This window comes from Elgaria multicarinata, chromosome 2, assembly GCF_023053635.1.
Source record: "Elgaria multicarinata webbii isolate HBS135686 ecotype San Diego chromosome 2, rElgMul1.1.pri, whole genome shotgun sequence".
Lineage (NCBI taxonomy): Eukaryota > Metazoa > Chordata > Lepidosauria > Squamata > Anguidae > Elgaria > Elgaria multicarinata.
This window is the reverse complement of record NC_086172.1, coordinates 42,166,200-42,181,390: the sequence shown is the minus strand read 5'-3', so window position 1 is coordinate 42,181,390 and position 15,191 is coordinate 42,166,200. Positions and strand designations below refer to the sequence as shown.

The following is a 15,191-nucleotide window of genomic DNA, read 5'->3' as shown; positions in this document are numbered from 1 at the left end:
ACTGTTGTGATGAAGAAGGAATTTCACCAGGTTCTCCATATATACAAATGACACCTGCTGAAATTCCTTTTTCTATGCAACTGTTAAAGATACAGGAGCCCTGTCCTCCTTTTCATATGATCACCCTATATAAATGCAATAAATAAATAAATAAAGTAGAAGATGTAGATAGGGCAAAGTCTCCCTTTCTCATAATACTAGAATCCTGAAGATGAATGGTGGGAGACCCAGGACAGCCAAAGGAAGGACTTCCTTCACACAGCACATACTTAAACTATGGACTTCACTACAACAAGATGCAGTGATGGCCACTAGCTCAGATGGCTTTAAAGGGGGATTAGACAAATTCATTGGGGGAGTGGGAAGAGCTATCAGTGGAGCTCTTCAACTTCTGGATGATAAGCAATATCTGGGTTCAGAGGCAGCATGGCTCGGAGTTGCAGTTGCTGAGAAACAACAACAGGAGAGAGGTGTTAAGAACATAAGAACTGTGCTAGATCAGATCAAAGGCCTATCTAGTCCAGCGTTCATTTCACAAAGTGGTCAACCAGATGCCTCCAGAAAGCCCAGGTTCTAGTCTAATCTTCTCCCTGACTGCTAACTTTCCATGTGCAGGAACGTTCCTCACATGGGGAAGCATCATGTTAGTCCTGACCTGTAGTTTGCAGTCCACTCCAGACAGAGATTTACGATCACATTGATGAGAACTAGCTTTGACTAGATATTGACGCCATATTATTAAAGTTTACAAGAGGTGTAGGATATTGGTTCTATGTTGACTTGAAAACTACTCCCAATTTGCAAATCACCACAGCTGCTGCCTTTGACTTGCAACTCTTCAAGAGGATGCAAAACTCACATAATTATCATGAAAGAAATAATGCAGTTTTTTTTTTAAAAAAAAAAGTGCTGAAAAGATTGCTTTGAGCATTTGATTGTATAATGACGCTGTTGCTTTAAAAGGTGCTTTCTATTGTTTCGAATCTGAAACTCACTTGCAAAATGTGTCACTTGTTTTGACAGGCAACTTTAAAAATTCTCTATTTATTACATTAACTGCAACATTTTAACTGTCAAATGATGAAAGAATGTCTGTAGTGTTAAAAAAACAGAATAAAGCTGCAAGGGGGAATAGAAGACTCTTGTTGCTATTGGTAAAGTTTTTTTTTTCTTTTTGTTAAAAAACATACGTTGCTATAAATGTAAAATTAGCTTCTTTTTTCAATGCTTCAAACAAAGCTGCCTGCTTTTAATGATGCATGCGAGTATGAAATACAAATCTCGAGTATGCTCTTGGAAAAATATTTGAAAGCTGTGACTTATTTTTTTTTTAGTATTTTGCAATTCAGGAATGACAACCTAAATTGATTTTTTTAAATCTGTATTTTAGTTGATTTAGCAGTTAGTGTGAAATGCTGGTTTGGTCTCATTTAAACATAAATTCATACATTTAAAAACTATGAATTAAATACAGTATTTAACTACGAAAGTGTTATTTGTAATAGAGACAATTATATGATAAGGCTATGAGTGCCAGGAAGTACTGGGGGCGGCTTCTTCTTCTCCTTCTCCTTCTCCAGAGCTAGGGAGTGAGGACCTGAAGTAGGACCAGCCCATGAGTATTGCTATCACCCAGGGTCATTCACTGTGTCTCACAAGGAGGCTTCATTACTGGAAAAAAAAACTCCAAACACACACACACACCACAACATATCATAGAATGTCACAAAATCAATCCTATACATGTCTGCTCAAAAGTAAGTGTCAGTGAGTTTAATGGAGTTTACTCCCAGGTAAGTGGGCACAGAATTGCAGCCTTAGAGATTATAATCCTATGCCTCTCCTCCCTCAACTGGTAGAATTTCATTCTACCAGCCAGTAGTTGAGTGGTCCCTTGAAAAAGCTGGGGTATAAATGTAGTAGTAGTAGTAGTAGTAACAATAGAAGTGATGATGATGATGATGATGATTCAAATTAAATAGGATCAGCGGAAGCAGCTTTCCCAAAGGTTTGTACAGTTAGTTGTGTGATCAGTAGAATTGATGGGGCTTTCCTTGGAAGTATGTGTGTGTAAAATATTTTGATTGTGGCCCAGCACCATTTGCTTTAATGGGTGTTGTGAAAATCAAGGTGTTTCAGTTCTTGTCTTCCACCCCATGGTTAGGTGGTGCAAAAAGTGTGGCTAGGTGGAGCAAAAATGGCTTGTTTTTCAATATATTGGGGACAGCTGTAGCTTTAGAACATGTGTGCTTTAGCTGTGGCAGGGAGGATGCCCTGTACGCAGAGAGAAGGGTGTTACCTCTGTGTGTCCCATTGATAACTCCTGGACAGAGCACTGCAGTGACTTCTTCATTAGGCACACATGTTGCTTCCTTGTTCTGCACTGCTACAAACAACGGAAGCCCCCGAGAAGCTTGACATGTAACATGCGCACCAAAGGGTGTGGAGGGAAAGGTCTTGGCCAGTCTGTTCCTCAAGGCATTCTCCCCTTGCCTGCCACTCAACAACTGCAGGCCACCATAGTTGAGGAAGCAGGCATTGGGAGGAGGTGGGGAGGAGTGAGCCAAACCACCCAGCTCCTTCCTTCTTGATACCATCTAACATGCTTGGAACTCACCCTCCTAGCTTCTGCTCATCCTCTTGAGACAGCAAATGGCACCATCTACACCATGTATGCGGCTTCTGTTTGCTCTTCACAGATTCTATGGAATCTGTGACACTATATGCATCAGTGGAACAAGCGGAAGGCCTTCAGTTGCTCTGCCTGGAGCCTGGCGGGAGCCTCTCCTCCCTGCCTGGTGAACACGGACAGCAAGATTGCCTTGGCCCCATTTCTTACACCACCTTTACCAAGTCCAATTTCCCACCTCTTCCCCCTGTGGCCTATCAGTTAGAGAAGGGTAGGGAACATGTGGCCCTCCAGATGTCTTTGGACTGCAAGTTCCATCAGCCCTAGCCAGCATAGCAATGGTGAGGAGAGTTGTCATAACAACATCAGGAGGGCTACCCACTCCCCATCTCTGATTTAAATTCTCAGTCCTCCAGGTAGGGGATCACATCATTGCCATGTCTATACAGTGCCTGGCATATTGCTGGTGAGATATATAAGTGTGTGTGTGTGTATGGTTGTTGTAGTAGTACATTCAAAATAATAGTATATTGGCTGCCATCTTGCCCTCTACCCTTGGAATTCATAGGTGGATATTTATCCAAGTTTACAGGGGGGGAAAGTCGGCACTGCAAGCACAGCAGTAGCTGCTTGCTACAGAGATGCTTTCCAAACTCCTGCGCACACTGCAGCAATAGAGAAACTCAGTGCCCGTGACCTTGATGGACTACTCAAATAGCCAACAGTGTTTATTGATCATGTAATTTCAACTGAAGTCTCCCTTCCACTAATGTGCAGCTTGGTTTCCCATCTCCCTCCCCATTTATTATCCTGGGTATAACTAGGCAGAGCTTGGGCAATGAGTCTCCTGCAGAAAGTAGGTCTTCACACAGCAGGATCTTAGAAATCTACATCAGTGGGGCACCACACAGCTTTTTAGAAGCTGTGAGGCCTAATATTTTACCATGCGACACCTGGACAAGCAGACGTCTGGGACACCTCCACTACAGGCGGTGGCTTCTGCCGTGTGACATTTTCACTAATAAATATTAAAGGAAAGTTAAAATAAAAGTATAAATATATGAATCAGAACAAGATAGCTACCTGTTCAGAAAACAGACTGAAATGCAGGTGGAATTTTGAAGCTTATACTTGCATGGCTACTTACAAAAAAAAAAGTCCTTAAAAAAACCACCTATATACAAATACAAAAACAAAACAAAAAACACATATGGACCCATTTTGGTGAAATACAGCCAACAAAAGTAGTGAAATAATAATAAGAAACAAATATATAGATCCATACAATTAAACATGTATTAAAGTAATAATAAGATATAGTTTTAAAAGGTAATAACATGGAGGAAATGAAAACCTTGAGGCTGTTTTTCACTGAGTATTCAAATGAAACATTTGCAGTTGTGACCGGATATACACATTCAAATGGGCAAGCTAGTCATAGCCTGTATTATATATGAAAAATATATAACACAAAATGATAGTTTCCACCAAAGATGCACATGTATACTTCTTCTAATTTTGCCATCCATTAAACATGTGACATGAGGGTTTACCAAATGAACCTTGAGGGTATAACTGTTTTATAGCCCAATCCTACCTGAATTTACTTGGACGAAAATTCCATGGAGTACAATTTAGGTGTGCCTAGGATTGCAGCCTTTTGCAGAACGATGTCTGAGAGCTGAAGCAGGAATGGCACTTGCCAAGGGTAAAATGCCAGTCTGTCATGTGTGACATGCTACTTGCATGAGCTGTCTGATTCACGTGTACCTGGGATTTCCAATATAGTGTCCATGGGTGCCAGTGTGCCCACAGACACCTCTCTTGGTGACCGCCAGGCTCGCTGCAACTCTTGATTTTTATTTTATTTCTTAAGATTTTTTTAATTACTTTTTTTTAACTGGGAAGCTAAGCTTGGTACAAAATAAGGTGTTGTTCTCCTTTTGTGTTTTAGAGCTCAGTCCCCTATTTCTGCCTTGTACTTGGGTTCTTGGGCAAGTTACTTTTCTTTTAGTCTCACAATTTGGCTTCTGAGAAATTAGGGAGTCCTGCCATGCAAGGTTAGCATGCCAGGGCCCCCACTGATCAATGGCATGCTAGCTCTCCATGCAGATAGGCTGACTTGCATGGTCAATGCATGTGACCAGGCACACAAAGGAGTACCTATATGGGCCAGCAGTTTTTCCATGAGAACCTAGATACACGTTGCTCACCCAGCAAATAGCTCTGCTCCACTTGATTGGAATGCTGAAAGCTCTCTCCAGACACGGACCCTCTAGGCAGAGAAGGTTAGTCAGATGTGAAGTTCACCCCTTGCAGATTTTGCACTCTGGCAAATGAGAGAGCCACTATCAGACTCACCCTTGCCAAAGGAGAAAGGCCAGCCAGCTAGAAGCTTCTTCCCATCTACTCACAAAGAGCTGTTTCTCCAAGATCCCTTCTTCCCAAGAGTACACAGTGGGCACTTAAGAACATAAGAAGAGCCATGATGGATTAGAGCAAGGGTCCATCTAGTCCAGCACTCTGTTCACACAGTGGCCACCCAGTTGTCGACCAGGACATGGTGCAACAGCACCCACCCATGTTCCCCAGGAACTGGTGTATATAGGCTTACTTGAGCAAAAGCTTCTTGCTTCTCCAGATTCTCCTGCCCTTGGGGGTGAGCTTTTAGCATTCCAGACAAGCAAAGTGGTGAGGGCCACCAACTTAGATGGCTTTAAAAGGGCATTATATAAATTCATGGGGGTGGGAATAAATGGCTGAAGTCACATATTGCTCAATGAGACTTTCAGTGCAATTCCACACGTCTGCTCAGAAGTAAGCTCCGTTGAGTTCAATGGTGCTTATTGCTAGGGAAGTGCATACAGCAGGGGTGGGGAGCACATGGTGCTCCAGATGTTGAACTACAACTCCCATCATTCCTGATCATTGGCCATGTTGGATGGGGCTGATGGGAGTTTGAGTCTCCTGCTCTGGTATTGCATTTTAAATCTTAGCACTGCTGCTAGCTTCTATTTTGTTCTTTTAATTTTTTTTATACTGTAGTATAAAACTTTTAAAACTTTTAAATTGTATTTTATGGTTCTAATTTTTGTGAACCACTCCAAGAGACTACAGCTATTGAGTGGAATAAAAATGCAATAAATAAATAAATAATTTTCACTGTGAGTTGAGCACCTTTACCTTTATCTGCATCCCTCAGCAGAATCAAAGCAAACATTTTTTAATGTAGGATTGGCTGTACTAAAACAGCTTCTGTTTTTTTTATATCAACATTTGTAAGAAAAGCACAATCCCATCAGTTTTCATGCAAATCCTGACCTGTCCTATGTTCTACACACCATTGCAGAATGGACTTTTCAGATCTTAAGATTTGACCCAGAAATCTTGACTTTTTGTAAATTTTCCCACCATGAGGTATTTATAGAGCAGAAATTACTTCTTCTTTTTTAAAAGTGACTCTTCATTCAATATATTCCAATTAAAAACCACAGTACCATAGACCAAAAACTACTTTGAGGGCCTGGATCTAGAAAAGTTTAGTGTGTCTGTTATAGGCGCAATGATGAAAAATAGCTTTCTTCTCAGATATGTAAGGTAAAGTCACTTTATATTTCATATGACCTTTTCAGGGTTACTTGTATTTAAATCAGAATTTCCAGCCCACTTCTTTCTGGCAAAGATGAAATGCTGTAACTGCTGAGTGAAAAGATTGCTGGGTAGTGCCACAAACCCTTTCTCTCACCCTCTCCCTTTCTCCCTTATAAATAATTTATACTGTCTCTTGAACAAAACCCAGCTTCAGGCACCGAGCAGTATAGCTCCCAATTTAGGTGACTCTCCTGACTAGGACGATGTGAAATTTTATGAGATTTGAATCTTCCGAAGGCAAAGTCAGCCTTTTTGTAGAATGGGTAGTTAAATATGCAAAACCAAACCACATGCTATAAAAACACAAGGAGAAGCTGCTGGGTCAGACCAGAGGTCTATATGGTCCAACGTCCTGTTTCTCTCAGTGGTCAACCAGGTGACTATGGGAAGCCCACAAGCAAGACTTGAGGGCAAGAGCTTTTTCCCACTCCTATTGCCCAGTGACTGATGTTCAGAGGCAAATTGCCTCTGATCCTAAATGTAGCATATAGACATCATGATAAATGGTTCTACTTGAACCATTTATCATGAGCTCATCATTCCCTATTCACAGTTGTTTATGGGTTCTTTAGATGACCTTGTGACCCTCCAATTTTGCTTCTGTGTCTAATCAGCACTTTCAGTGACCCTTTTTAAGAGCAGGAAAAATGCAGTACTTAAATGTGAAAGTAAAAGAAAGCACAATTTCCTCTCCTGTATTTGCACTATATCATCATGCCACCCAGATGATATGTAGCAGAAAAGCAGGAAAGGGATGGTTTCCCATATAGTGTATGGATCTCAATTTTGTGTCAAAACCAAACGTTGATATAGCAAATATAGCCTGGTGTAGAAAAGGTGATTGATAGCCTTATCTTCCATGAATTTATTCCACTTTTTCTAATGGTTCACTGAGAGCTTTGGTTGTTTCCACTAGCATCCCCTTTATTAATTACTGGGTTCCTTGTATTCTTGAGAATAAGGCTATAGAAATTGCCTTGCAGGGCCAGACCATTCAGCATTCTGTTTGTGTCAGTAGCCACCCAGATACCCTTGAGTCCTCACAAGCAGTGCATAAGGACAATACCCCTCTCCAGTTTTGTTCCCCAGCAACTGGTATTCAGAGTCATGCTGCCTCTGACCCTGGAGGTAAGAAACCAACCTTCCTCTCCCATGCTACAGAGAAGAATTAGCTATGTGCAGGGCCATGTGTGTGCCATTGTTATGCAATCACATCATGCAGGCAAAGGATTTGGTTTTGGACACAGTATTTAGCATCTTGAGAATCTTAGGGTTTAAAAGTTTCTAGTCCTTAAGACTATAATGTAGGCTTGAAAATACATGGAAAACGTCGGGGGTGGGGGGAAGGTGGCTAAGTGAAATTTCCAGTGATGAGGAGTGGAGTCAGAGTTCTCTGTATTTCCTTATGAATTGCACAAGGAGAATAAATTATTTCAAAATATGCAGTTAGACATAAAGGTCAATTTTTTTGGTACAGAATTTATGTTCTTTTTGTATTTTTTTAGTGCATAGCACATGCAGCCCATGAAGTCCTCTTCTTCTGGCTTTACAAAAAGGATTACAAAAGCTCTTGCCAGTCGGACTGGACTGGACTGAGAGAGGAGGGATAGTAGATGACAGCTATCTGTATTCATATTTAAGCACAATACTGAAAGTATATATTGCTTTTCCTTTGTGTCATGGGACAAAGGAACGGGGTTTGCTAGTGATGTCTGGGGCGGAGAGTAAGAACATTTAATTACTATTATCAGAATAGCTTGGAGAAAACTGAGGCCATTTCTACACCTGCCTTTTCCCCCACGATCATCCCAGAATCATCCCTGTGCATCCAAATGACACATAGGGGATCCCAAGAGCAGGCAGGGACGATCTCTCCCTTTTCCTGGGATAATCCTTAGGTGTAGAAAGGGCTTGAGGCTACTTAGACAAGAATCTCACTGAGACATTGGGGCCTGATGCCTCTGGTATGATATAAAAGTTTCAGAGATACCTTCAGTTTTCTACTCCTGACTCATCCATATGCTGCATCACTCATTGTAGGGCTGCCACCCAGTTTAAGAAATTTTCATAGCTAAAAGAAATGTTCGTAACGAAAAAGTTCATTAATTTACTCTCATACGAATGGGTTTAAAATAAGTAACATATTGTTTAAATAATTTTAAAGGATTGTTTGACCTACTAAGTAGTTGTCAAATGGTTTAAACAAATTGTTTAGATTAATTGTTTAAATACAGGTACCTGTACATGCCCCACCACCACTCCCCGTGGGGCAAAGTGCAGCTTGAAGTGTGTATGATTTCAATTGGGAAAATAAGACAGAAGGAGGGTTGAAGAACTCTGTCTGTGCTGCTGATGCTCTGGGGGAAAAAAAATCAGCCCCTCCAAAGCTGCATTTCAGGAAATAGTTGGGAGATCTTGTCACAGATCTCCTGCTTATTTCTGCAATTTGAAGAGAGTAATCTAAGGAAGAGGGACGGTACTAATAAAAGATGTTCCTTACAATTTTGCTGTTGTTCTGATTGTATTTTTTAATCTGGTACGTGCTGCTTTGGGAATGAAATATTCAAAAGCCAGTAAACATATAAATATATAATATATAGAAAAATCACTTAATGGACTCCTTGATCTCATATGACCAAGCAGTACACTTAAAAGCAGTTTGGGATGCTTTGTTCACTTTTTCACTGTTTGTAATGTGTGTGTGTGTTACAACAGGCCCGGCCAGAGAACTGTTGACGACCTAGAAATTATATATGAAGAACTTCTGCACATTAAAGCTTTATCTCATCTTTCGACAACAGTGAGTCTTTTATATTTTATTACCATTCATTGCAAGTAAATAAATAAAACTGGGGCTGTCCTGTGCCTAGCCCTGTGGGGTTACAGAAGGGGCACAGGGATAGTGTCTGCTCTATACCAGCCCACCCCACCCCTTTTTCCTGGGTAGCCATTTACACATCACCCACAAAGAGGGAATCCATCACCAAAACAGAACTTGGATTTGTGTGAAATGTGCATCTGCTGATTTGTAGGTATAGATGCAAATTTATAAATTCCTATAATTTACATAGAAATACAGTAGACTCCCCTCACACACACACCCATACAGACGATAGCGACTGAGTGGGCGTATCATAAGTGCCATTCATATCTTGCATTTATAAAAACAACCTGCTCACTCATGAGCTAGGATGATATGATGTCCTAGCATACAAACCCTACTGCAACCTGGGCCTGATCTACACCTGGGGTCACATCAATACGATCCCATCTTGGCGATGCTTCTTGCGTATTCATACCCCTTTCCTCCCCCACCGCACACCCTTATATAAGATTATATGTACCCACACAAATGAAAGTTGTCAACACATTGTATAACACTTTTTCTTTGTCTTGTCTCAAGGTAAAGCGGGAGCTAGCAGGTGTTCTAGTGTTTGAATCACACCCCAAGGCAGGAACTGTCTGTAAGTGAAATTAATTTTATGACCGTTCCATACTTGCATGGAGAATTGAGCAAATGACTTTTTTTTTACTTGCAATTCAAAATTTAGACCCCAAGATGATGATGATTGATGATGATGATGATGATGACGATTATTATTATTTTTTTTAAAAAAACACTTCAGAAATATGCTGGGCCATTTGTATTATGAGAAAATTGGGGGATCTGATATAGGATTTGACTTTTTTGTCATTGACAGGTGATGCTTAGCTTTGTGGGGGCATTGTGGGGTGAACTAGAAATGTGTAGTTAGAGCCTACTTTTCATAACCATGCTTATTGTAAGCTGTGTTTATTTGTAAATAAAGTCTCAGTGCTCTTAATAGCACTTGGTTCAAATAAATTGGCTTAGAATTGGACATGCAGGAGAATGTAGTGGTAGAATCCTGAGATAGCAAAGTGGATTGTCCATTTCAGATTGTACATGGGGCATGCAATTTCAAATGCTTCCATGCAAACAACAACAACAACAACCTCTTTATAAGAGAGGGGGGAAAGCTAGTACACTGGGGAGAAAGGATACATCAACCTGCTGCCTGATGTACTAGCTTTCTCCTTGCAATGAGTTTTTCCACACACAAGAACATTTAAAATGTAATTCCCCCACTTGTAGTCAGAAGTGGTTTGTTCTATTCCATCACCTCAGAACTCTACCATCTGCTACATCTGATCAGGCCTCAGATGGGGTTTAACTCTTTTCATAATTGCAGCAAAACAAACAAATAGTCCTTTACATATGCTGGTAAATACCAAGCATAGCCTATCTATTTTTGCTTCTGAACATGTTTAAAATGGGTTTTTCTGCCTACTGCAAGGGATGTATGATGGAAAAGGCCTGGGCAAGCCCTACCATTAGTCAGAGTGAGGCAATTGCCTCAGGCAGATGAATTTGGGGGTCATGAAAGGGCAGCAAATGGTTAGGAATTTAATTTATTATTAATTGGTTGGATCCAGAGTTAAACAAATGTTTTGGAGCATCCCTGGGAAAGGCTGCAAAAACAAGCTCTATAGAATTGCTTTCCACGCTGGGCTTTGTAAGAGCCTGGACCATTAAAAATTGTTCTATTTTCACAATACCTTCTTTTTCTCTCTCTGTTGTATAGTATTTAACCAGGGGGAAGAAGGAACTTCGTGGTATATTATTCTCAAGGGATCAGTAAATGTAGTCATCTATGGAAAGGTAGTCTTCTAAAATGTTTAATATTTTCTTTTTCATATATAGATAGATAGATAGATGCATGCATGTGTGTTCTTGACTGGAATTGTATATTTTCAAATGTGGAAGCAATAGGTTGTATCCAGTGGTGGCTTTACATAAGAACAGCCCTGTTGGATCAGACCAAGGGTCCATCTAGTCCAGCACTCTATTCACACAGTGGCCAATCAGCTCTCGACCAGAGACCCACAAAGTAGAACATGGTACAACAGCACCCTCCCATGCATGTTCCCCAACAACTGGTACATATAGGCCTACTGCCTCGGATATTGGAGGTAGCACAGCCATCAGTGGTGGTGAATTCCATAGTTTAACTATATGCTGTGTGAAGAAGTCCTTCCTTTTATTTGTCCTGAACCTCCCGCCAATCAGCTTCATGGGATGAACCCCCCCCCAGGTTCTAGTATTATGGGAGAGGGAGAAAAATGTCTCCCTATACATATTCTCCACGCCATGCATAGTTTTATACACCTCTATCATGTCTCCCATCAGCCTCCTTTTTTCCAAGCTAAACCGTCCCAGCTGTTGTAACCTTCCTCGTATGGGAGATGCTCCAGCCGGAAACTACTTCTGCTTGAGCAACATGGGCCACCCAATTTTTGCTGATCCCTGCAACATACCACAATCCTCTGCGCCATATTCCATATTGTTTTGTGACCATGATGGTTGAAACAACAAATAAACAATATTGTTTTGGAGGGTCCCCTGAACCCTTAGGACAGCCATCTCTAGATGTGTTGGACTACAGATCAAAGCATGTTGTATGTAGATGCTAGGAGTTGTAGTCCAACACATCTGGAGGGTACCAGGTTGGAAAAGGCTGCCTTAGGGTATGTGACGGGATGCAGTAGGATGGCTGGGGTTGGGGATCAGTGAAAATTGATTACCTGCTTTAGCTGAATGGATGCTTTTTGCGAACACTAGTGGGTACAACCCAAAGCAATTTAATAGGCCCTGATATGGGGTGGGGAGGCAGTAGTTCTTATGTCCTGTTGAAAATCAGTGTTATTTTTGAAATTAGTTCTGCACGGGCAGATTCATACACAGCCCTCATGTACAGATTGCACATGTAATGGGGTATGGGAACAAAGACTGGGATCACAGTCCCTTAACCACTCCATTGCACATAGAACCTGGAATGTGAACTGTGAGTCTCACTTATGAATGTCTACATGAGTAGATCCTATCTGCCCTAACTTATCCCATCGATTTCAATAGGTCCTAGGCTTGAGAAACCTAGGGAGGGGCTATTGCTCAGGGGCGGAGCACTTGCTATGCATGCAGAAGGTCCCAGGTTTAGTCCTTGGCACCTCTAGCTAGTAGGATCAAGTAGCAGGTGATGGGAAAACACCCTCCCAGAGATCCCAGAGAGCCAACCCCAGCCAATTTTGACAATACTGGGCTAGATGGACCAATTGCCTGACTCAGGTCAAGTAAATTCTATCAGGGAAATTCTTCCTTGAGAGGGCAGATGCGTCTCCATCCTTGGAGGGGGAAATATCCTATGACCCCTGGGATATCCTCCAAGGGACCATAGGATAACTCTCTTATATGATTATACTGTGTTTTATATTATCACTTGTAGATTGTAAGTCACTCTGATTACAGAAAATCTGTAAAAGCTGAGAGAGAAGAATTGTAATTAAAATAAGTCAACTTGGGCAAGGGGATAGGCTGGGTGAGAAACAGCTAGATCCCATAAACAACTCTGTCACTGGAAGCCACATTCTAACAAATGGGACTTGAGTTAGTGCAATCTGATAATAGGCCAGAATACTTATCTGAGAATGGCAGTCGCTGAGGAAGATCCATTATTCAACAAACCTGATTGAAAAAGATATTGACTTAAAGAACAAAAACAAAAGGGAAACTTGGCTTCATTAGTGAAGCCAGAAGTCTGTCTCTGAATCAAATTTCAGAGAATAAACCCCAATCTTTCTTTCTTTGTGTTTGTTTCTCCGTGGTATTAGTAATCACCAGCTGCCGTATATTGTTTTCTCTTCATTATTTGGGCTGTTGATTTCCTGCCAGATGCATTTTTATAGTATTTGGCTTAGAGGCCTAGTGTTTGTACATGAAGTGTCAGTGGAGCAAACTCTAAATTATGGTTTCTCTATGTAAATGCATTTTCTCCCTGGTTGTTGTTGTTGCTGCTATTAGGGTGTGGTATGTACCCTACATGAAGGCGACGATTTTGGCAAACTAGCATTAGTGAATGACGCACCCAGAGCAGCATCCATCGTCCTACGAGAAGACAACTGCCACTTCTTGAGAGTAGACAAGGAAGACTTTAACCGGATACTTCGGGTAAGTAAGTGCTCAGGAGAGGACACCAATCTATTTGCCCTACAAGAACTTCCCCTCAAATACTGCAACTATTGGGCATTTCTTCCCTCAAGCCTCTGCATGTCTGGGGCTCCTTCATACATTCGTGCGCAAATGGAAGCTATGGAGTGGAGTGAAGCTATGGAGTGAATCATGCTCCACTGCTGATATAAAGACAGACGGCATCATCTCTCTGGCAGTGGGACATGACTGAACTAGGCAAAGGCTTGATCATGGAGGAAATAACTATAATGGGAATCTTCGATTACTACTGCTAGTGGTAGTGCATGATAGTAGGTATAGCACTGATGCTACTATTCAGAATTCGTTGAGCCCTAGTAGGGAATCTGAATGCAATTTTAAATTGGAAAATGAATTTGGTTGAAGTACTGTTGAAATATAAGGGAGGACTATCTTTTGAACCCTGAAAAAAAAAGAGATCTGGAAAGATGGGTGTATTTTCCAATAATAAAAGGGATGTGTATAACATGTCAACCTGAATGCAGGAAGACCTGCATTCATAGAAAAAGGAAATTACAAACATTTTCCAGCTGCTTAAATCCCATTGACTTTGGTGGAATTTGAGCAGCTGAACTGTACACAGGATTGTGGTTGATGATCACAACCCAAGGGAGGTTGGTTGTGCATAAGTCTCATTGAAATTCATAGGTCTTGAATTAGTTGCAAGTTGTAATGAACTTGCTTGGTTGAAGTCAATGGGATGAAATTACAACTGTCAATCTCTGGATGGGATCCCACATCTTCCTCCTCCCTCTGCGAATACAGAACCATAGGGTGATTGCCTTTTAGTATTCATTTGCAGTAGGTGAAAGCCATTTGTATTTCATTGCTTTGTGTCCTAACTAATGCTCTAATTGGCGTGAGCGTCCCCGTAGCAGAGTTCCACACATGGGGTCCTCCTGCTAGTGGAAGTGGGTGGTCAATTTTCACCAATTTCCCCTGCCCACTACAAACCCTTTCAGGCCTAAAAAAGTCTGCTCCAGGGGGCTGGAGGACCCTCTGGAATAGTATGGGGTAGTGGCACAGGGGCTGAAGAGAGGAAGGGGAAATTGCCTTCCTCTCTCTTCCATGAGTGGAAGTTTCCACTGGATCAGAATGTCTTCCGGAGATGGAAGGAGCTCTTCCATTCACGGAGTGTAAGTTAGGATCCAAGCCAATTTTTAAAAGTTATTGATGTCTAGTGTGTTAATTATTAAAATCATCTTTTAGGATGTTGAAGCAAACACAGTAAGACTTAAGGAACATGACCAAGATGTTTTGGTACTAGAGAAGATCCCAGCAGGAAACAGGACTTCTAATCAAGGAAACTCACAACCTCCTCAGCACAAGTATGTTTTCCTGCCACTGTGTTGGTCCTGGGCTATGATGAATGCATTCAAATTATTTTATTTAACCAATAGCGTGCACTTTCTGGCTGTGAAGAAATGCATTGCGTCACATTGAAAATAGAACTATCAGCCAGTCACGTACAGCTACTTCCAAACATATTTTCTGAGGTCCTTCAGCTTTTCACAATCAATTCTAAATACCTTTCACTGTAAGTATTCACCACGTTCAAAACCTTCAAAGTATGAGCCGTAAGGAATGTTGTTATTAAACAGAGCAGTTAGTGATAAAGGTTTTTAAAAGCATTTTGTGTTGATATTAAGGAATTAGATCTTAAATTTTGGATTTCTCATTTTAATACTGCACTTCTGTGCATTATGCACCAAATTAAGCTCTAACAGATTAAGCATTTAGGGTGCTCAGGTGAATAGTAGACATATTTTGGCTTTCACCTTGAGGACAATTTTGAAAACTGCCTTTTAAAAACAGAAGCAAAACATTGTAATATTTCAGCTCCTGATA

At 41.1% G+C, this 15,191-nt stretch overlaps 1 protein-coding gene across 1 annotated transcript in view; it reads left to right on the top strand.

The window, feature by feature from the left end:
* RAPGEF4 (Rap guanine nucleotide exchange factor 4) overlaps positions 1 to 15,191 on the top strand; it is a 181,634-nt gene that overhangs the window by 121,907 nt on the left and 44,536 nt on the right. The window contains exons 11-15 of the mRNA XM_063116392.1: positions 8,996 to 9,080; positions 9,684 to 9,744; positions 10,885 to 10,961; positions 13,158 to 13,304; positions 14,553 to 14,671. Coding sequence (XP_062972462.1) covers positions 8,996 to 9,080; positions 9,684 to 9,744; positions 10,885 to 10,961; positions 13,158 to 13,304; positions 14,553 to 14,671 — 489 coding nt within the window. The remainder of the gene's footprint in view (positions 1 to 8,995; positions 9,081 to 9,683; positions 9,745 to 10,884; positions 10,962 to 13,157; positions 13,305 to 14,552; positions 14,672 to 15,191) is intronic.